We start from the raw sequence: 21653 nt of genomic DNA, 5'->3' as shown, positions 1-21653 counted from the left end.
GATTTTCCAAAGAAATATGTTTCTAATATTTTCTTCTTTTTATTGCAGAAATTGAAACAACTTGAAGAAACAAAAGATGATCCCGAGAATAGATTATCGAAAATTTCCCTGGAGTCATTCAATAAATTTCACAGCAATACTGTGATTTTATTAGAAAAAGAGAAGAACTCTCTGAACAAGGTTGAAGGACAGAAGGAAGAAAAAGAAAAAAATGAAGAGACATGTTTGAGTAGTTCAGATAGGCCCGGGGTAGACAACTTGGAATCTTTGAGTGATTCCTTATATGATAGCTTCTCTTCCTGTGCCAGTCAAGGTTCAAATGATGTATAAAGGACTTCTCTTCCCTTAGTGAGCTGGGACTGGAGCGCTTAAGAAATGAGGGCGGGGGGTGGCGGGGGGTGCGCTGCTCGGTAGAGATGACAATAATAAACTATTGCAGTACCAGAGCCTTCATTGTCAAATTCACAGCAGGCAACTCACCAGAGCTAGTATCTCTGACAGGGCAATAAAGATAGACTCCATTTATTGTGTTTCAAGAGGATTAAGCGTAAACACACCTATGATACAGAATCGTTAATTTTGCACTTTTTTTGAATATTTGTACAGAAGTTGTAAGTTTTTTGGAAGAGAAATTATATTTGTAGCAAAAAAAAAAAAGAAAAAAAAGACAGCAATAAATGGAATCAGCGCCATGCTCTTGAAATAATGTACTAAGTCTTAGAAGTTGATGATAATATATATTTTTTAAAGTCCCAACTGAAGTTTTTGTGATGTTCATTGTCCTGGTCCTCAAATTGTTTGTGGGTACACTCTGTAAACCTACAACAGGGCCTGCCAAAAAACCAGAGGGTTCCTTCCTCCTCATCTCCATCTCATAAATCTCAATTTGATAGCACTGTTCATTTTAGTGCAATTTCAGATGCGTTGCCAGAGATTCAGGTGATAGTAATTGGTGTAATTCTGCTTCTGCTGAAAAATGAAAAGGGTCCTCAAGTGTGGACACTGATCGGAAGTGTGTCATTCTATCAAAAATGGCCGAATTTTATTCCCAATACCAGTTTTTCCTTCCAGACATTGCTTTAGATTGTCTTCTACTTAGTGCTTCTCTATGATCTTATTATTTGATTTTTATCATCTTGCTCTTTTTATTAAAATCTGGGCACTCTAAAAATGAAAGCAAATTTCTATTTGCAATGTTCACTTTTAAAAATAAAATTAATGGTGCTACGAAGAATTCTTTTTAATATCCTTTTTTTCTACAAAGACTGTTTATATGTAAGGATAAATTCTATTTTAAAGGTTATGTGTATTTTTTCTAGATGTGAACTATTTATAATTGCTTATGTACAGGAGCTTGTAAACTAGGCACAATAGAAATATTTTTAGGATCTATATGGCTACTTTAGCACATAATTGTTTCTTTAAAGAGTATTGTATGATCAGTGTTATTTGGTTAATTTGTGCAATTTGTTTTATGTTATCCTAAATGAAAATTATGTAAAATGTCCTTGTCTTTCAGACTTTAAAAAATCATTTTGTTTCCTTTCTGAATAAAAGTTATATCACAATTGCACCCTCTGAAAACTGGAAATAACTTGCTAAAGGACCTTTTGGCCCAGTCGGTTACTTGAATCATGACTCACACGTGCTCTTGCGATGGGTTCTCCGAAGGAATAAATAAACTGGCCCTTTTGCTCTAGAGATAGTCATTTAGCCAATTGTAAGATCAGAGTCTGCAGACAGGTGAGTAATGGTCAAAGCATTTCAGTCTCCCCGAGGGGTTAACCAAATAGCAATGAAAGAAGGGGGGAGGGAGGGAGAGAAGGAGCCCGAGGCAGACATGGAGCGATCTCTGCAGAGGAATTACAAAGCAAGTCATTTAAGCTCGTTTCCAGACCAGCTCAGCTGGGAGGATGCAGAAATAAATGATCAGAGTCCCGGCCGGAGAGAGCTGCCCCAAGAAGTGGCCGCGGGAGAAAAGGGTGAAAAGGGGCAAAGCTTAGGAGGCGATTTCCACGGAAATGGACGCTCCCTACGGATGTGGGGAAAGGGGGTGGGAATGTGCGGATTGGGGGCGGGGGCATCAACGCACTCCGGCGGGCAAGCGGTCTCCCGCAACACCTGCTGCAAGGCTCGGGAAGGAAGGCGAAGATAGCACCGGGGCATCCCCGGGAGTACGCAAGGTGGGTCACTTGGACTTTGCGGAAAGAAGAGGAATTTCAGGGGTGTGGGGAGCAGCGAGAGGCCGAGTCCGAGGCTGGGATGGCCTTCCGGGAGAGGACGTGGGAGTATGTACTAATAATCGGTGGCTTTGGAGAAAGCAGGATGGAGCCAGTCGGCGTTTTGGCGACAAGGAATGGAGGAGAGCAACCCTCTTCTTTACCCTGATTTGCTTTCTGTTGGGACCTCACGGCAGATGTCCCCGGGACGGCGTTCTCCTAGGCTAGGCGACCAGGGCGGTGTCAATGAACCCTCCAGCGGTGCGCGCAGGCGGGAGAAGGGAGGACGGCCCGGGCAAGCGCGACAGTCAAGGCAGTGTCCCCACCATACCCCCCTCCAGACTGGCCACGCCGAGCGGGTTCTTGACAGAAGGCCTCGGAGGAAGAGGGGGCACAGCTGCCCAGGACACCCTAGGGAGCCTGCGAGCGTGGAACTTTGCCAGGCGCACGGGAACGCGCGCCCCTCCTGTCAGCCTCCCGGGGTGCCAGGCTCCAGCGGCCCGCGGTGGGACAGCCTCAGTGGTGTGGGCTGGACCCAGTCGCTGGGGTACTGACCAGTCCTGGAAGGGCGCAGAGGACGCGGAGTGGGGAGGCTGCGTCCCTATATCCGAAGGGCCAGCCGGGCACGCAGTCCTCAGACCCTAGTCCGCACCCGGCAGGTCCCCACCGCACCTGCTGCGCCCTCCCCGCCGCTCCCCCAACCTCCAGCCTCTTCACCTCAGAAAACTACCAGTCCTCTCCCGCTCCCCCCTCCCCCCTCGGCGCCCCTTTCCCAAGAACGTGCGGAGGCGGGAGAAGAGGAAGACAGGAAGGGGGTGGGGATGTAGAGAGACGGTCCCAGCCTTCCCCGCCCGCCACCCCCACCCCAACTCGGCAGCCGTCACGTGGTGCCTGGAGTGGGAGGTGGGGAGAAAAGGCGAGACTTTTGTGGGTGCTCGGGATCGCCAGTAGTTCCTTCAGTCTCAGCCGCCAACTCCAGAGGCGCGGTGCTCGGCCCGGCAGCGCGAGCGGGAGGAGCGGAGACCCGCAGCCAGGAGCCCGAGCGCGGGCGATGCAGGCGCCGCGAGCGGCACCTGCGGCTCCTCTAAGCTACGACCGTCGTCTCGGCGGCAGCAGCGCGGGCCCCAGCAGCCTCGGCAGCCACAGCCGCTGCAGCCGGGGCAGCCTCCGCTGCGGTCGCCTCCTCTGATGCGCCTACCCGCTCCCGGTCCCGGGACTCCGGGAGAATGTGGGTCCTAGGCATCGCGGCAACTTTTTGCGGATTGTTCTTGCTTCCAGGTGAGAATGCCCAGAGGCCAGCAGCCGGGGCCAGGTGCGCACAGTCCATCTACCCGCCAGCCCTTTTGCCCCCAAGGCGCCCACCTCGGGGCCAGCCCTGCCCTGGGGCTGCCCAGCGGTAGTTGGGCGGCGGCGACTGGTGCCCTGGGGCGCGAGACTGGGAAAGTGTCCAAATCCCGCGCTGCAGGAGGAGAGCCGGGAGCGGCGGGTTCGCCGGACTCCGGGCTACAGCTTCTCGGGCTGCAGCTTCTCGGGCTGCATGGTCGGCAGAAGCTGGGCTTGGGAGGAGGGAGGGTCCGAGCCTTGCTGGAGTCTCGGCGAGGGAGAGGGGGCGACATCACCCGAACCCCGCCAAGTTGTCTGGCGCCTCCGGCACCCCGTGGGAGTGGCGCCGCCGACAGGTGAGCGGCGCGCTAGGCAGCCTGCGGCCGCGCTGAAGCTGGGTTGCTGCGCTCAGAGTGCGATAGATTGGGGGCAGCGGGAACGCGGGCAGTTGGGTCTAGACAGGAGCGCGTACACGGAGGACAGCCAGGTCGAAGCGACCAGAGGCGCAAAGGTCTAGCGTCCTCTCTCCAGTTCGCCTACTGGCTCCCGACTAAGCTGTGCAGAGCTAGGACCCCGACCACCGACCCTAGCCGAACGGTTGCCCTGAAAGCAGGGGCCTGGAAGAAAGGGCCGCGGGGTCGGGATCCAGGGTCCGCGCGCTCACGAACGCCCTCTCCCACCCTCTGTGGCCACCCGGGTCGCCGCGGGGACGGCCCTGGAGAAGGGCCGCAGACCCGGGGTCGGGGACTTGCGGCGCAACAGCACTTGGCGTCTGGCACCTCCACCCTTGCCCCCAGGTGGTCGCTCAGGGATCCTCAGAGCCCTGGCACAGAAACGCTGACTTTAAAAATTAAATAAATAAAAACTGAAAAGACGTCTGCGAATGTAATCACGAGTGGTGCCAAAATAGTAATTAGGTAATTTGTAACCAATTAGCAATTAGGCAAATCCTTTGGCTTTGGCTGGAGCTAACGCACGTCTCCAGAGCTACTTCGCTCTTCGGGTGGTACCGTCCCCACCCTCCTTTCAACTTCTTGGGAAAAGGCCTGGGGTGGTGTTGGATGGGCTCTGTGGGTCTAGAGCCGGGGTCCAGAGGTGGTGGGCACTATTCCACTTTGTCCTAAAGGACCCTAGGTACCCGCCCCGTCCCCTGCCAGTTTCAGCCACATCTGGCCCTACCCGGAGACCCAGGAGTGCAGAGCCCCAAGCTTCCCAGAGGCCGGGAGCCGCCGCGCTCTGGGGCGTGGGATGGTCGTGATTTCCGGGGTGGGCTCTGTGGGGGCCGGATCTGAACCCGACTGCGTCTGTCTCTTAGGCTTTGCGCTGCAAATCCAGTGCTACCAGTGTGAAGAATTCCAGCTGAACAACGACTGCTCCTCCCCTGAATTCATCGTGAATTGCACGGTGAACGTTCAAGACATGTGTCAGAAAGAAGTGATGGAGCAAAGTGCCGGTAAGAGCCTGGCAGCCCTCCCCCTCGCTCTGAAGCCTGGGCTGTGGGGTGGGAGGGAGGGGGCCATTAAATAACAGGAAAAAGGACTGACTGATTTAATGCCTACACACTGGTTATCGCAGATTTACTTTTACAGTGCTGGGAAAATGAAGAGTTCCAAGTTACTTTAATCTCATTAATTACCAGGGCTACTCCCCAAGGGTCTTGGGAGGGGAAGTGCATTTAAATTAGTGGCTCTCCTCTTTTTATTTACTCTCTTCACCTCCCTATGCTAAAAGCTGATGGAGATAGAAAATATATGGCTAACCAGCCCTGGCTTGGGCAACTAGACAGTAGCCTGTGAGCACTGTCAGCCTGAAATATGGAGCTAGTTGAAGTTCCCAGAGGTCAGAGCTTGAAAAATGTGTTTTGTCATAGAGGCGCACCATATTTCCTTGAAGAACACTACAGGATCTTTATTTAATTTTAGAACTAATGCATCAACTTCCAGGCACAAATTGCCAAGATCTTTCAAAGGAATGCCGTTCTCAGCCCTACCAGCTTAGCTGCTGGCTGGCTGAGAAGAGGACCTGAGCATCCTGTGAGGGAAGGAGGGGTCTTGTGGGATAGCCCTTACTCCCTCTAGCTGACCAAGGGTCTTTTCGCGAAGGTAGAACTTTCCAACCGTCCCCCAACCCCCTACCCCAGCTGTCTTATTAGAACTCAAAGTTCCCCAAATTATAACTGAACTTTGGGAGAATAGGTGGAGCTGTTACTTCAGTTTCAAGGTCAAAACCATAAACACAGACGTTGCCATTTTAAGGATATTGAGAAGACGGGAAATAGCATAACTTTATGGCTGATACTGAATGAACCAAAGCCCCTACTTCCCTTTAGTTCTGTGAACTGCCTGCAGAACCCGGTGAAGTGATTAGAACTGTTATATGATTCCCTTTACCCACTGGCAAATCAATGCAAGGACTCTAGTTTTAAAGCCAACATCTTGGGAAAGTTGTTTGTTCTCAGAGAAGGGCCTGGAAATGTCGTATTGCTATCCTCATGGTTATTTGGAAAGCAGATGCTAGCTTGTCACTGTGCTGTGTTGTGGTGTGTGTGTGGTTGTAAGGGCTGTTTTTATAGGTCATTATTTGTTGCACCAAAATCACTCTTCCGAGAAGCCTGAGACATACTGGCTCTCAAGGGTAACTTATCCCAAGAAATGGAGCGAACATCATTTTGGCACATGGGATTTGGGCTATTAATAATGCAAAACAAAACAAACTTGGCGATAATTCTTCAGTTACGATTGATAGGGATAATTTGAACAAATGGATTTTTTTTCTACTTGTGTTTCTTTCCTACGTTTTACCTGAGCAAAAAATTTACTGCCTTTCTACCAGAGGGACTGCTGTGATTTTAGTCAGAATTACTGTTAACACTTTATTGTTATGTTCAAATATTTGCAGCTTTCTTCAGACAGTAGTTTAGAGCCAGACAAAATGAGAATGTACTGTGGACACGTTAAGAACTTCAGAGTCCACAAGGCCACTGCTTACCTGGCTGTCATGTTTTATCACCTAGGATATGGTCGAGAAACGGATGTAAGCTAAATTTGAGTCAGAAGAGGTTCTTTTTCTGAGAGACATTTCTTCTTCTGTAAAAGTGTGTTTAAGATGAATACCACACACTCCATTTTCAAAGTGCTGTTTTTCATCTTGCTTCATTCTGTCCTCAAAACCACTCTGTAAAAGAAGCAGAGGAGGCATTTTAACTTCCATTTTTTCCACAGAAACTTCAGCATAGCCTTCACGTGCCTGGCCTAAGGTTGCTCGTTTTCTGTAAGCTCGGACAAGGTGGGTGGGCATCTTGTCTCCAAACCAGTCCCCTCAGGCCACAGGTCACAGCCCAACAGGTCAAGACAGAATCAAGTAATAAGGCAGTTTCAATTGTCAAGTTTGATAAACAGAAGCAGTCAACGAACTCAAAGGAAAATGTTATGAAGGGAAGGATGCTAGGTTGGGGTGTGTGCACATGGAAGCAAGGCGTTCTAAGCCTGAACTCCATAGAAGCAAGCCAAATGAATCTGTTTCTGCATCAAAAGAGCAATGTCCAGGGGGAGCTCATACCTCCAAGGCACTTCCATTTTGATGTCCATCTACTTATTAGGGACCAATTTAATTTTTTGCCAACAAGGATAGAGAGCAAATCTAAAACTTTAAGTGAACACAGTTGTAGTATCATCATCATAGTAACAAGAGCTAACTTTTGTTGAGCGCCTGAGGCATCTGACTTTTCTCTTTCGATTGTACATATAGAATCTCGTGAAATCTGGTGGTCATCTTTCAAGATCTTGTTTCCTCATGCCACAGCCAGTCAGCATGTAATTCTATTACATGGTCAACATCTCTACTCAGAGAAAGTAATGCCTGTTAAATGATGCTATTAAGAATTGAAGTCAGAATTTCTTTCAAGTTTGATCAATAACATATGTTATCCTGAGAATCTCAGCATACTAGAGCTGAAAGAGCCCAGCGACTCCTAGTTAAAGATGCATGTTGGAATTTTGCTGGGAGTTTTGTTCAGCTCCACATGGCTGGGTCTCTGCTTGAAGCCCATTTCATAAATCTGTGGTATATCTGGCCATGGGTCTTCTATAAACTTCCCAGTGATTCTGGGGTGACCCGAGTTGAGAACTGATCTGGGGACAAACCTTTTTGTGTTACAGAAGAAGACAGCAAGGTCCAGAAAAATTAGATGCATGGTCCAAGTTCACCAGCCAGCTATTACTAAGAGGCGCTTGAAGCCTGCTTCCCTGGCCAGCACCTTTGCTGTAATACCACACAGCCAGCATGTCGTAAAATATCCTGCCAGGTCTGCCCGAAAAGATAGTCCAGGCAAAGTTCAAAGAATTTAGACCATTTTTCATATCCACCAAGTTCACCTAACAGTCCAGGTAGAAAGGCCATGAAGTGGATGTCAAAAGAATCTGAGAACCAACCAGTGAGACTTTTAAGTTTGAGTGCTATGTGGACTGGCATTTTTCCATAGGTATTGAAAAACCAGGGCTTTAAATCAACTAAGAAAATTTAATGAACTAAGCCAGTCTGACATTAAGCAGTAATGAAAGATGTTCTCTTTCCAAAAAATACCAGCCGTGCAATATGTGTAGGCCTTCAGTTTCTGGACTAAGTCTGCAAACTCAGCTCTTATGAATTTTGAGGCAGGTACATTTAATTTTCGACTGGGAAGTACGTTTGAAATTAACCTTTACCTATTCCCCAGAGTGACATTCCTATTAGGTGCTGAGATTATTATCCACCACTCTTGTTCCATTTGGTCATTTCTGGAATAATAAGTTACTGGCTGTGGGGAAGGGAGGGTTCACTTCAACTTTTTTCATTGTCCTTACTAATTGATATTTAAATATTTGCATAACGAATGACTTGTTCTCACCAGCTCTGCACTTAACGAGTTGGTGTCTATTTCCTAGCACCCTTGATAATGACACTTCTTTTGCTCTTGCTTGTCATTGCACTCTGCAAAATATTTCAAATACTGATTTGAAATATTTCAGAATAGAAGCCCCCTCCAGTATGAATTTTGAAACCAGGGAATAAAGAATGTGAATTTGCATTTGTTTGACAGTGCAATCTTGTAATTAGAGTTTTTCCTCTTGACTAGATACAGTGAAAGGGGCATAATTTAATTTTTATAGACTAGCCAATTTCTGCCCTTAGTAAAATATAGCTCTGTCAGTGAGCAAAATGTTACAGGTTCTCCTAAACCTTATTTAAAAGTTAAATGCAGTATATTGAGAGAAAGTTCATCGTCTGAATCAGTAACCTAATCGATCTCTTCACCCATCCTTTGCAACATGCATTAATCTATTTGTCTGTTTTGCAATACAAGAGTTACTGATTTATATGCCATGTTGCATCTACATTATGGCTGTGTAAGTAATGGCTATTTTGCTTTTGGATTAGTTAGTTGCTCATTAAGTTGGGCAGGGATGGCTTCATACCTTGGATAGTTTAGTTTTACGCCTTATTTTCTCATGAGCTAACTAAGGGATAGCAAGAGAGGACTAACGTCGCAAAAATGCGTGGTCATCCACTCTTAGTGGAAAGAAGTGGAAAGTTAACCACAGCCTATGTTTTCTTAAGCCTGTGCCTGCTTAATTTCCCCAAGATCTAAAATAATAGGCTCTAGTTTGGCCTTGGGATGGGCTTGGCAGGAATGAGGTCCAGTGCTGCTAGTCAGTTCGATGTCATAGTCCCTTTATTCCTGTATTCTTTTATTTCAGATGAGTGCATGCACTCAAGCTCAAATGCCTGTGTACACACACATGCGCGCGCACACACACACACACAGAGTCATATATTTGTGTGTGTGGAAATACCTTTCCATTTTTGCCTGTATATATATTTGCATGCAATGCTATATATATATATATATATATATGGGCAAAAACACTCACATATGCAATGCTTGTAAGAAAAATAAATATTGAGTTATTCTTTACTGAGATCACAAATTGCTTAATCCATGCTATGTTGTAGGCATGGAGAACATTTCCTAAGATTTTTATTTTATTTTATTTTTGCAGAACGACTTTGTTAGAAGTAGCAGGGGTCTCTGTTAATCTTCAAGCGTCCCCCATTTGTCCATCTCTCCTCCTCCTACTAGACCTCTCCTGTTAGCTCTCTTTTAGACATCCCATCTGCAGTCCTTAATTTCTCACTGTTAACCCCATTTTGAATTGATCAGATGGGCTATGGAATAGCTTTATGAATAAAGTGAAAAACAAAACCAAAGTTCCACATTCTATTTTTGACAAAGGAGACTTCAACAGCTTAAAAAACTTTAAAATGAGGTTGTTTGCATGGCTGCTCGTACCTGTAATCCCAGCACTTTGGGAAGCTGAGGTGGGTGGATCACCTGAGGTCGGGAGTTCAAGACCATCCTGGCCAACATGGTGAAACCCCATCTCTACTAAAAATACAAAAAAATGTGCTGGGCGTGGTGGCACATACCTGTAATCCCAGCTACTCAGGAGGCTGAGACATGAGAATTGCTTGAACCCGAGAGGCAGAGGTTGCAGTGAGCTGAGATTACTCTCCACTGCACTCCATCCTGGGCAACGGAGTGAGATTCTGTCTCAAAAACAAAACAAACAAACAAAACCTTTAAAATAGATTGGTATATCAAAAAATATATCTTCATATATTAAAACCAGCTCCACTAAAAGGGTTTCCATGTCAACTTCAATGAAGTTAGGAATTACACAGGAAGGGATTCTATTCCGTGAATGGTCACAACCCTACCTCCTTTCCTTTCCAGACACTGAAAGAATAAAAACCTTGCTCTTCAAGGTAAGACATTTTGCCAAGCAGTTGACCACTTAGTTCTCAAGAAGCAACCATCTCTTTCATGTGCCTTCTGAGGAAGTATTCAGAGGGGAAATATAAAATGTCTTTCCCTTGGACTCTCCCAGTGAATGAAGTATTTGTTTATGTTAACTTTCCAGCTGAACAAGCAGCCGGTGCTGACCTCCCATCTCCATAGATGAAACATTTGAAGATTGATCCAGCTCTCCCTTAACACTAATTCCTCCCACTACGATTGCATGAAAGCTTCTATCATTGATAGTTTTCCTAATGAGTTTAAACAGAGAGGCTTCAAAGCTGGGGCATTTTTCCCAAGTGAAAATGAAACGAAGCATGAAAACAAAACATACCATTCTCTTTGAACTTTGAAAAGGTAATCTGCCTCCCTTACTCCTGAAACAAAAATTCTGAATCTACAGCCTTTGAGAGAGTGTGTACCCTCCCTCCCTCCCTTCCTTCCTTCCTTCCCTCTTGACCAACTTAGGTTCTAATGTCCAAACTAAGCAAAGGTTTGTTAGCACACTGTGCAAAAGGACTCAACACCTCAACCCCTATTTTTCACTTCTCCAATGGAAAGTGTGTTTTGCTCCCTTAGGGGAGAGAACCCCTATGTTCTAGGTTCTTCACATTTGGTAACTTGAAAGAGGTTACTTAATATCCCAGGCACTTAGCCTCCCCCCTTGTAAAATGTAGAAACAGGCTGCCTGTTTTCTTGCGAGATACAGCAAGAGAATGAGAAATACGGTCAGTATAACCATCTTCAAGGAACCAGTGCTAGACATGGAAACCTGTCTTGGATGCTCACCAGGAGCTGCCCATTCACTATCCATACCTGCCTCTGAAGGGTGACCCAGATATTGTAGTACAGGTTACTTTGTACACTGTTTCTATATTTCTCAGAATGAGGGAGTCCTTGAATTCAGCCTTTAGTTCCTAAGAGTAGTATCCTCATAGTTAATGTAGAAGGTTCACAGAGAGATAATATCCCCACTTGATAGTTGATGAATCTAAGACACAGAAAGGTTGAGCAGTTTGCTCAAGATCACACAGCCAGTGGGACAGGAATTCAAGTACCTTTCACTTCTCCAGGTTTTTATTTTTCCACTGTGGCGCCATTTTCTATGTTTTCCCTCTTTTTTTTGTATTTTTAACAATAATTTTATTGAAATATAATTCACCCTTTAAAGTATCCCATTATGTGGTTTTTCGTGTATTCATAGAGACATGTAACTATCACCACTAGTTCAAGAACATTTCATCACCCCCCAAAAAACTATATTTTATTAGTAGTCACCCCTCATTTTGCCCTTTTCCCAGGCCCTGGGAACCACTAATCTACTTTCTGCTTGTACGGACTTGCCTATGCTGGCCATTTCCTGTAAGTGAAATCTCATACTGTGTGGCCTTTGGTGGCTGGCTGCTTTTGCTTAGGATCATGTTTTATGGCTCATCCGTACCACTTCCCACTTTTATTTTGTTTTTGTTTTTTTTTAATTCCATGGGTAGATGTGTCCTTCCTCTTGCTGGGGCAGATACCTACCTTATGGAATGGGATAGAATGAGATGGAATGGGATGCAGCATGGCTGTGAATCTGAGAACTCCACTGGCCAATGAGCCAATTTGCTGAATTAAAGTAACAACATGTGCCAGGAGCAAGCCATTCCAGTGAGCTTTTGGCAAAGGAGTTGGTGTTCATCCAACATCTGCTTGGTGCCATGCACTGGCCTGTCCATTCTTGCCCATCTATTACATAATCCATCTGTTTTCCCTTGAGGAGATCTTGAATTAGTTTCTTTTGACCACAAGAATCCTCAGGCACATGGATAGGCTATTCCTGATGCCCCTGTTGGTGGTCCCAAATGCCCAGCTCCACATCTGGCCTCACCCTTAGGCCACAGCCCTCAAGAGTCCCACACGTCTATGACTAGAAGATACCCTAATCTCTCTGGCCCACACTTTTCACTTTACAGAGGAGTACACTGTGGTACACAAAGGAGTTTGCTTTCCCAGGGAACTTAAGCATCTTGATAGGTCCGTTTCTCTCTCTTCCCTTGAGAACACTTGAGGGTAAAGCAGGTTGAGAGAGGTTCTGGAGAAGGGTTTTGGTGAAGGAGATCAGATGCTGGCATGATTTGGTCATCCACAATGAATATCATGTCTATGCACGAGTCTAGCTTTCGTCCCCGAAACCAAATCATTTGATTGCAGCCTTTGTGTGGGCAGAACTCCTTACTCATTTAACTGTGGGACATACCTTTTCTTCTCTGTTAAGTTTTTCTAGAAGACCAAGCTAGATTCTTCCTTGCTTTGTAGTTTTCGTGGTGGTAGAAGTGACTATATTTCAGGGAGCTGGAGCAAAGTTGCTGGTAGAAGACAATGTGTTTCCTACCTCGGGAACACCAAAAGAGGCCATACCTGTAACGTAGGATTTTCAATCGCATCTGGAATGAATCAGCCGCCAAATAAAAGAACTATGAGATGTGCCATTAATTCTTTCTAGAATTTGACTTGTGGCTACATTGTGATTCAGAAACTGTTTTCGCAGGCCAGAGCTATAGGGCATGTTCTCTTATTAATAAATTGCTTCCAATCTTCTGATTGCTTCCAACACTACAAAGCAAAGCAGGAGATGGACTGAATTACGTGTTTTAGATAAGGTGAAACCATAGAGAGTTTGTAATAAATTGCTTTTTTAAAAGGATGCGTTTAAATAGAACAGGGCAGCGATGACTCAAGCTGTTGATTTCAAGGGGTTTACGACTTTGCAAACCATGAGCAGGATCAGATGCAAACGTGATAAAGTGTTGTATTATTTTAAGGAAGTTGTGATACTTGGTCCAGTGCATTTCATTTCTCACTGGACATGGACAATAGCTTTTTATGTTTTTCTATTTCTTGGACTTCTTCGTGAGCGCAGTGGAATGACTGGAGACAGTGCCGGAGGCGGGTGGCGCCAGGCACACAGCTCTCAGCCTGCCGTGGTCCGTGCATGCTGCACACGGGTTGAATGTGAATGTGCAGAGCAGTTTGCGATGCCCTCTACGGAGGCTTCTTCAAAGAGCATCAGCAGAAGCAGGTGTATTAAGTGACTCTGGGCAACGGGATTTATGCACTATTTTATTGCTTATGCAAAATCTAGCAAACCGCTTGGGTCTCCAGTAACTTCAGAGAACCTGTTCAGACATAGCTAGAGCCTAGCGGGTTGACTAGTTTGTCACCCAGTGAAGATGTCCAAAGTGGGAATGCAAAGGGGTCTCAGCTCCAAAGCCAGCTCAAGATTCTCTCGAGTGTGCCTTCAGAGGGAAAGGCAGCCAGTAGGCCAGAGGCTGATGAGTTAACATTCTGGAGGCTGATGAGTTAACATTCTCTGAGAGGCAGGACAACTTTCCACTCAGCCTGTCGCTGACTCTTACAAGGGAAAGAGAGATAAAGCAGTCAGGAGACATTCTGCATAAGAGTGGGTTAAGATCCAGAAACAATTTCATCTTTGTTCAGTGTTCTCCAGCCAGCAGCTCAGTTTGCCTGGCACCACATCCTCTCTATTTTAGAGTGTATTTTCCTAATCAGATTGAACTACAGCTTCATTCACAGATTTCATTTCTATGTACAAGATCCTGAAAGGATGCTGTTGGCTCTCTCTCGCCCTCTCTCTCTTTTTCTCTCTCTACATCACCTTCCCTCTGTCTTACATAGACACACACACTCACTGGTATGGAGACATGCAGTAACTATTTGCTGACTGCGTATATTGAAGAAACAAGTTTCAAGCTAAAACAGATAGATTTATCACCACTTCAAAATATTATAGCAGGATTGAAGGACCTTAAATGTTTAGCATAAGAGGAAAAATAGAATAAAGACAAGTTGAATATAACTTTTACTTTTTAGTTAAACTAGAAATAGCTGACTAATGCCTTTTAGTGATAGTTGTAATTTAAGGAACCACTCTGAAATGTAACCCCTGGTTTTATAGTTCTTTTTGTCAGCTTGCATTTAAGGCTGACCTGGCTTTGCTTTGAATAGGAGTGTTTTCAGAAAACACACACACACACACACACACCTCGACAACACCAGCTTATATGGTGGTCGAGGAAGCTGGGGAACGGGTTACCACTGGCCAGTCCTCAGCTGGAACTCTGCTACCCTGGGAATTCAGCCTTGGTCATCAGCTCCCTTGGGAAGAAAGAAAACTCCCCCACATGGTTTTATGGCCCCTAGTCCTCTCCCACACAGAAGACGCAAGTTACAAATACACACAGGTATGTTCCATAAGATACAGGCAGTTAGACTTTCAGCTGGGGGATGTACTTCTAAACCATTCAGTTTGGGCAAATTAAACCACAAAGGGAAGCAAACAAACTTTGTACTCTCCTGCTGTCTGCTTTGCCCTTACACTCTTTCACTGGGCTCTAAGAATTCAACTAATTGCTTGTATTCTTGCCCTCTTTGTTGAATATTATTATCACTGTCACAATATTGATAAAACCTGGCATCATCCTCAGGTGGAAGGCCAAAACAGCTATGGCTGCAACAGCTCCTAGGCATCAAGAAGCATTTTCCCTCCCTTCATTAGTCTCTGGGGCAACACTTCCTAACAGAATTTACCAGCTGTTACTGCTGCCCCAGTCCTTTCTGTTCTTGCCTCCACCCTAGACCTTGCTTCCTGTATCATGTAAGAATGTTCTCGGCTGTAAGTAGCAGGGACATAAACCATAAAGACATTTCTTGTTTATGTAACAAAATCGTCTACATAGGTGATCTTGGGTTTACTCCCACAGCCCAGTGATGCCATCAAAAACCCAAGCTTTCTCCATTTTTCTCCTTACTTCCCTAAGCACATTGGCTGTTTGTCCTCAGGTTTCTTGCCTCTTGATCACAAGATGACCACTATATTCAGGTTCAAAGGAAGGGATAGCACCAAAGAGCTTGTGTCTTAAGCTTTGCCTTTTAATGAGAACACAAAAGCGTTTCCAAAGCTCCCCCCCCTCCCCAAAATTCTCCTTACCTTTCACGGATCAGATCACTGTCTCATGGCTGCTAATTGAGTGGTCAACTGTGATTGTCTGCCAGATCACCTTTTGAGAAGTCCATGCACAAGATGGGAAAAATTCAATGCAGTGCCTCCAGGGACCCCTGGAAAAAGGACAGGGATAATTTTCTTTCCCCAAAGTCACCATTATTTTACCTAAATTGAACACGGAAATGTATAGTCAAAGGAGCTTCATGCTGGATCACTGTCGCCCTTTGGAAGAAAAGAAACACATATACTAACAAATGTTGTCCTGAACTTTAACACAAGATGTACATGACGTTCTAGAATTCTGGTTCACTGAATGCTGAGGTACAAATGTATAATTAAATTTTAGCGTGAGGACATCATGTTCATGGTAACAAATATAAGGGTACTTTGGGTTAAGTGCTTAGATGTTCTCAGTTCATTCCATCTGGAAGTCGTTATGCCACCAAGGACTCTGTCTTCTCTACGTTGGGTGAATTTGTATGCAAGAAACTGATTAGCAATCTTCGGGCCCCACTGTGTTAATCTCACCATTTGAGAACAATAATCAGAAGGACATCAAGGTTAAAAATGCAACAGCACAGCTTCATAAATCATTGAAGGACACTGTTAATACTGAGATAATAAGTCATAAATATCTGTTCCCTCAATCCCCCACGGCAAACTGGAAAACAAAGACACCAGCTGAGGGAAAGCAAGTGACTGCGCAGAAACCTTCCTGCCTCAGAAAGTTATAAATGAGCAAAGAAATCCAAGTCTAATGCAAGACTAAAGTAGAAACAACAATTGACATCATACATTATGGGTGCGTTGTTTGCTTGCTATAATTAAGTTGACATCAGTGGTTAACAGCCTCGAAAATTAAACTCACCAAAAATCTTTGGAAAGGGGAATCAAAGTCCTCTGAATAATGAACCTAACACATCCCTGTTACAAGGAAAACAAATGTGTTCTTGGGTTATCTTGTTTCATGTCTATTTCATTGTTGACGTGGCTGTTGTTTTAACAAACACGTTTATTTTTACCCTTAGTGATCACTGGAGCCCCTTAATATTATTCTCAATTGTCAGCTCTACCGGCTAGGCCAAGATGGGTTCAACATCAGTATGGATACGCAGTGTGGAACTTGGCACTTGCTTTCTTTTTCCCTTTTTAAAATGAGTTGTTAGCATTCTTGTTTGGTTCCTGTGGCCATCTGCAACTCAAATGGAGGGGGCTTTTTTGGTCTTTAAAATATTCACATTCATGGCAAAGCAAAAGTACTTAAGAGCCAGAGCACAAAATTCTTCAGAAAAGAACTACCTTCTTGATCTTCTCTCTTTATTCCTGATAAACAGTGCCCATCATGGCAGCAATGAGGCAAATGTATAGATAAACCTCTACTTCCCAAGTCATTTCCATTAGAATGCAGAGAATGTCAAAATTTCTCACACAGTGTTCTTTCAGAGAAAAAAAAATACTTGGATGCAAATCGAAGATCTTTTTTCTTGCAGTTTCTTTGAGCTCAGTGAAAATGCTTGTAGTTCATTCCAATTACCCATTCCCCAAGCAGTTTTCTTTGAGGAACTGTTCCTGGTCCTGCATAGAATACTTATTGTGATGTAATCGTCACTATAGTGCAGTAAGTGTTGGTTATTTTTCCAGTAGGGAAGGATGAGTCTCACTCCCAAACAGGCATTCACACAAGTAGCAGTTTGCTGGAAAAGTTCGACTTTAAAGCTACATTGCATAACATGGGTAAAAAGTAATGGACTATTAAAGGCTCTGTTTAGAAATTTCTGTCTTTGTACCAACAAAAAAGAGCAGAGGCAAAGGAAACTATTGGAAAAGATAAATGCATAGTGGTCCACAGAGAGAAAAGAACTCAGGCCCCCTGCCTCTGTTTTTACGATCATTGGGGCAGAGGTTAAAGTGAAAAAACTGCAAAAATAATTTATTTTAAAAGCATACTTGTAGCAAGTCATTTGTAATAGAACTGTAGCTTCAAACTCTCTGATTGCCGAAAGTTGTCTGTACATCTGTAGGGGAGTGGAGAGGGACGTGACAGATCTCCTTTTGGTCTCAATACAACTAAGAGGCTCAACACCTCTAGCAGAAAAAAATGTTAAATGATGACCGTTTATGATCCTCAAGGTCCAGGGGCTGTTTATAGGAGAAGATTAGTTTAGAAAATGCTTCTCTGCCGGGCACGGTGGCTCACGCCTATAACCCGAGCACTTTGGGCGGCTGAGGCGGGTGGATGACGAGGTCGGGAGATCGTGACCATCCTGGCTAACACTGTGAAACCCCTTCTCTACTAAAAACACAAAAAATTACTCAGGTGTGGTGGCAGGCACCTGTAGTCCCAGCTACTCAGGAGGCTGAGGCAAGAGAATGGCTTGAACCCAGGAGGCAGGGCTTGTAGTGAGCGGAGATGGCTCTAGCCTGGGCGACAGAGCAAGACTCTGTCACAAAAATAAAATAAAATAAAATAAAATACAATAAAATAAAGTGTTTCTCAACCCCCCAGAGAATCATGGCTTTAGAATTTTTAGAATTAAGTTCTAAACTGGGACAAATGGCATCTACTGGGGTCTAATGAGTGCCCAATGGTTCTCAACCTTCTTTCTCACCCAGATTCTAAGCAAATTAAGAAATAAAACAAGGAACAAGGCAGATGAGGCCTGAAATATCACCATTGTTACTGAAAAAGGCTAAGTTGGAGGGAATAACCTGGGGACGGGGCTCAAATGAGCTTTCAAATTGGCATCTCTAAATCAGCTGGTTGACCCAGCCACAGAAAAGGCCAGATACGGGTAGTTTCTTGACCTGAGAAGCAGGGCAGAATACCTGTTTGCTATGAGTCACTCACTTTCAAGAAGGAACAGGAACGGGATAAGCAGCGTATTTACCCATCAGACATGTCACTCTACCTCCCTTAGGGCAGAGAGAATTAAAAAGGGAGAGAGAGGCCGGCCGGGATCGGTAGCTCACACCTGTAATCCCCGCATGTTGGGAGACCGAGGCAGGCGGATCACGAGGTCAGGAGATGGAGACCATCCCGGCTAACATGGTGAAACCCCATCTCTACTAAAAATACAAAAAAATTAGCCAGGTGTGGTGGCAGGTGCCTGTAGTCCCGGCTACTTGGGAGGCTGAGGCAGGAGAATCACTTGAACCTGGGCGGTGGAGGTTCCATTGAGCCGAGATTGTGCCACTGCACTCCAGCCTGGGCAACAGAGTGAGACTCTGTCTCATAAATAAATTAATTAATTAAATAAATGAATAAAAATAAAAAGGGAAAGAAGCCAGGAGTCACACTAATTGAGTTCCTTTTACATGGATGGACCTTGAGACTGAAGAAAAAACACTCCTTCAGTAATGTTCTCTTCCCATCACAATGAAAACCAGTAATTTCAGGAGCCTCCAAGCCCTTTGAGGCAAGAGTTAAGCAGTTAATAGCATGGATGGTTGGGGCTATGTCTGTCACCTACACACAGACTATACACTCACCCTATTACTCATCAGCATGAGAGTGGCCAAGCATATTTCACTGCGTTTGTTGGGGGTATGTGTAGCACAGAAAGAACATCTAGATTTTTCCCACATTCATACCTTTTTTTTTTTTTTTTTTTTTTTTTGAGACAGGGTCCCACTCTGTCACCCAGGCTGGAGTGCAGTGGAACAATTTCAGCACACTGCAACCCCTGCCTCCCAGGCTCAAATAATCATCCCACTTAAGCCTCCTGAGTAGCTGGGACCACAGGCAAGCGCCACCACGCCCAGCTTATACCAACGTCTTTTTAAGAAATGTTGTATGTGGAAATAAATTGAGACTTGTAGAAAAGCTGCAAAAATAGTGCAGTTTCTACATATCCTTCCCCCATCTTTGGCTAGTGTTAACAACCTGCATAACCATAGTACGATGGTCAAGGCTAGGAAATTAACATTGGCGTAGTACTGTTAATGAAACCATGCTTTGTTTTAAGATTCCCACAGTTTTACCTTTTTTTCTTCCAAGATCCTATCAGGGATCCCACATTGCATTTCATTGTCATGTCTCCTTCTCCTCTAACCTCTGACAGTGCATCGTTCTTTCCATGTCTTTTGTGATCTTGACACTTTCGAAGAGGACTGGTCTGGATTTTTGTACACTGTCCCTCAGTTTGGGATTGTCTGCTGTTTTCTCATGATCAAATAGAGGTTTTGCGTTTTTGACAAGAATCCTCAGAAGAGATGCACCCTTCCCAGTGCACTGTAGCAAGGGGTGCATGCTGTCAATGTCTTACTACTGGTGATATTAACTTTGATCACTTGATTCAGATAGTATCTGCTAGGTTTTTCCACTGTTTACTATGTTTTCCTTTGTAATTAATAAATAACTTGAAGAAGATACTTTGAAACTATTTAAATACACTGTTTCTTCTCCAACTTTAGTCAATAATTTCAGTGTCTGTTGGTGGATCTCTCCCACATCAGTTATTACCATGGTGTTCTAATCTTAATTTCTGTTTCCCTCATTCCTTCTGCATTTATTAACTGGAATCCTTCCGTAAGAAAAATCTGTGTCTTCTGCACATATTTACTCATTTATGTATGTCAGCATGAACTCATGGGTATTTACCTTATTGGAGGGGGTTATAATCCAATACTATCATTATTTGTTTTCTTGCTCAAATTGCTCCAGCTCTGTCCACTGGGAAGTTGGAAAGTCCAACCAAAAGCTCCAGCTTTATCCACTGGATCATTGGTTCAAAAAGGCAAACTGAGGCTTACAGAAGTGAAGTGTATTATCCAATAAAGTGGCTCAGGGAGAATTCCAGTCTAGGTCTGTTAGACTCCAGGGTTCATGTTTTTTCTCCAAGGCAAGGAATTATTTCAGAATTAGAATGAAATATGGACATGAGCTTCTTTAGTTTCCTCCATCCCATTAAGTAGATGAGGATCTACTTAATGATAAGGCCATTAAAGGAGAGGATCATGGCTTCTGGAAGCAGAGCTTGGTGAAAGAAGTTAGTAGAAGACCCTCATCTTTAAGCACATTTCTTTACATTCCAACATTGTCAGTTATTCTCCTCAGATCATCTTCATGGTAAAGCTATTAACAATTTCAGTTCATTATTGAAACTTCCATTGCTTACTTTATGACCAAATATCATATGGATTTGCCAACTATGAATGGAATTTATGAGCCTAAAGTGGTTGTTTCAGCAGGTCAAGAAATAATATATCAAAGGAAGAACTTAGTAAGTGACATGGCCATTTCAATTCCTAGATTATCTGTTTGGCAATGAATTTTTATTTGAAAATGGTATTTCTAAAAGCAACAGAATCAGTGATAATTCTTTCTTCTCATTGTCAAGTATTATGTTTTTAAGAAGATGTATAAAACCATAACATTTCTGAAACTACAGCTAGAAAATTATGATTAAGCCCAGAGAGGGAAAAAGCTACAACATCAGCATTGATCCTCTGCACCAAAAGGCTCCTCTGCTCCTTAAAAGCAGAAAATAAGAGAACGATGGAGCCCAACCAACACTCTAGACTTACCATGGTTAAAATGAGGACATCACAGGAAATAAGACCTGCTGCAGCTTTCATTTGAGAGTTTCCGTTTACAAAAAACAGGTGGCTCTGGTTTATGTTGGAGGCACTCCTAAAGGCAGCCATGCTGACACAGAACCTCAGTGTGGTGTGGAGAGGGTGCAGGTTTCCCTACAGGGTTTTGGCTTTAAAGAGAACAGCACCAGCCGGGCGCGGTGGCTCAAGCCTGTAATCCCAGCACTTTGGGAGGCCGAGACGGGCGGATCACGAGGTCAGGAGATCGAGACCATCCTGGCTAACACGGTGAAACCCCGTCTCTACTAAAACAATGCAAAAAAACTAGCCGGGCGAGGTGGCGGGCGCCTGTAGTCCCAGCTACTCGGGAGGCTGAGGCAGGAGAATGGCGTAAACCCGGGAGGCGGAGCTTGCAGTGAGCTGAGATCCGGCCACTGCACTCCAGCCTGGGCGACAGAGCAAGACTCCGTCTCAAAAAAAAAAAACAAACAAACAAACAAAAAACAAACAAACAAAAAAGAGAACAGCACCTAAAACACCTAAATGCTAGTTTTACTCAGGGGGCCTGTATCCCACCCACACTGGAAACAGCCCTCAGGTAGTGGCTCCAGCTTCGCCTCTCTTTTCCTGGTTTTCCCTCAAACTGAGCTGTGTCCCCTGCTAGAATGTAGCCCCTCTCTCCATTACTGTGGATTCCAAGCCAGCTGCAGGGTTGGGTCTGCTATGAAGGGCAGGC

At 44.6% G+C, this 21653-nt stretch overlaps 2 protein-coding genes across 6 annotated transcripts in view; both read left to right on the top strand.

Moving 5' to 3' along the window:
* NCKAP5 (NCK associated protein 5) overlaps positions 1 to 1231 on the top strand; it is an 836097-nt gene extending 834866 nt beyond the window's left edge. Inside the window, exon 18 of the mRNA XM_023195916.1 lies at positions 49 to 1231. Within this exon, the coding sequence (XP_023051684.1) occupies positions 49 to 65 (17 nt within the window). The 3' untranslated portion in view covers positions 66 to 1231. The remainder of the gene's footprint in view (positions 1 to 48) is intronic.
* A 563-nt stretch (positions 1232 to 1794) lies between these two features.
* LYPD1 (LY6/PLAUR domain containing 1) overlaps positions 1795 to 21653 on the top strand; it is a 32043-nt gene continuing 12184 nt past the window's right edge. The window contains exons 1-3 of one of the 5 annotated variants that reach the window (XM_023195910.2): positions 3177 to 3331; positions 3459 to 3497; positions 4858 to 4995. In XM_023195910.2, coding sequence (XP_023051678.1) covers positions 3271 to 3331; positions 3459 to 3497; positions 4858 to 4995 — 238 coding nt within the window. In that variant the 5' untranslated portion in view covers positions 3177 to 3270. Of the gene's footprint in view, positions 2184 to 3172; positions 3532 to 4857; positions 4996 to 21653 lie in introns of those variants that run through there. The other 4 variants (XM_023195909.2, XM_023195913.2, XM_023195911.2 and 1 more) reach the window with 4 other exon arrangements.

This window comes from Piliocolobus tephrosceles, chromosome 11 (genome assembly GCF_002776525.5).
Source record: "Piliocolobus tephrosceles isolate RC106 chromosome 11, ASM277652v3, whole genome shotgun sequence".
Taxonomy (NCBI): Eukaryota; Metazoa; Chordata; class Mammalia; order Primates; family Cercopithecidae; genus Piliocolobus; species Piliocolobus tephrosceles.
The sequence above is the reverse complement of the archived record's forward strand: the minus strand, read 5'-3'. Positions and strand labels throughout refer to the sequence as shown.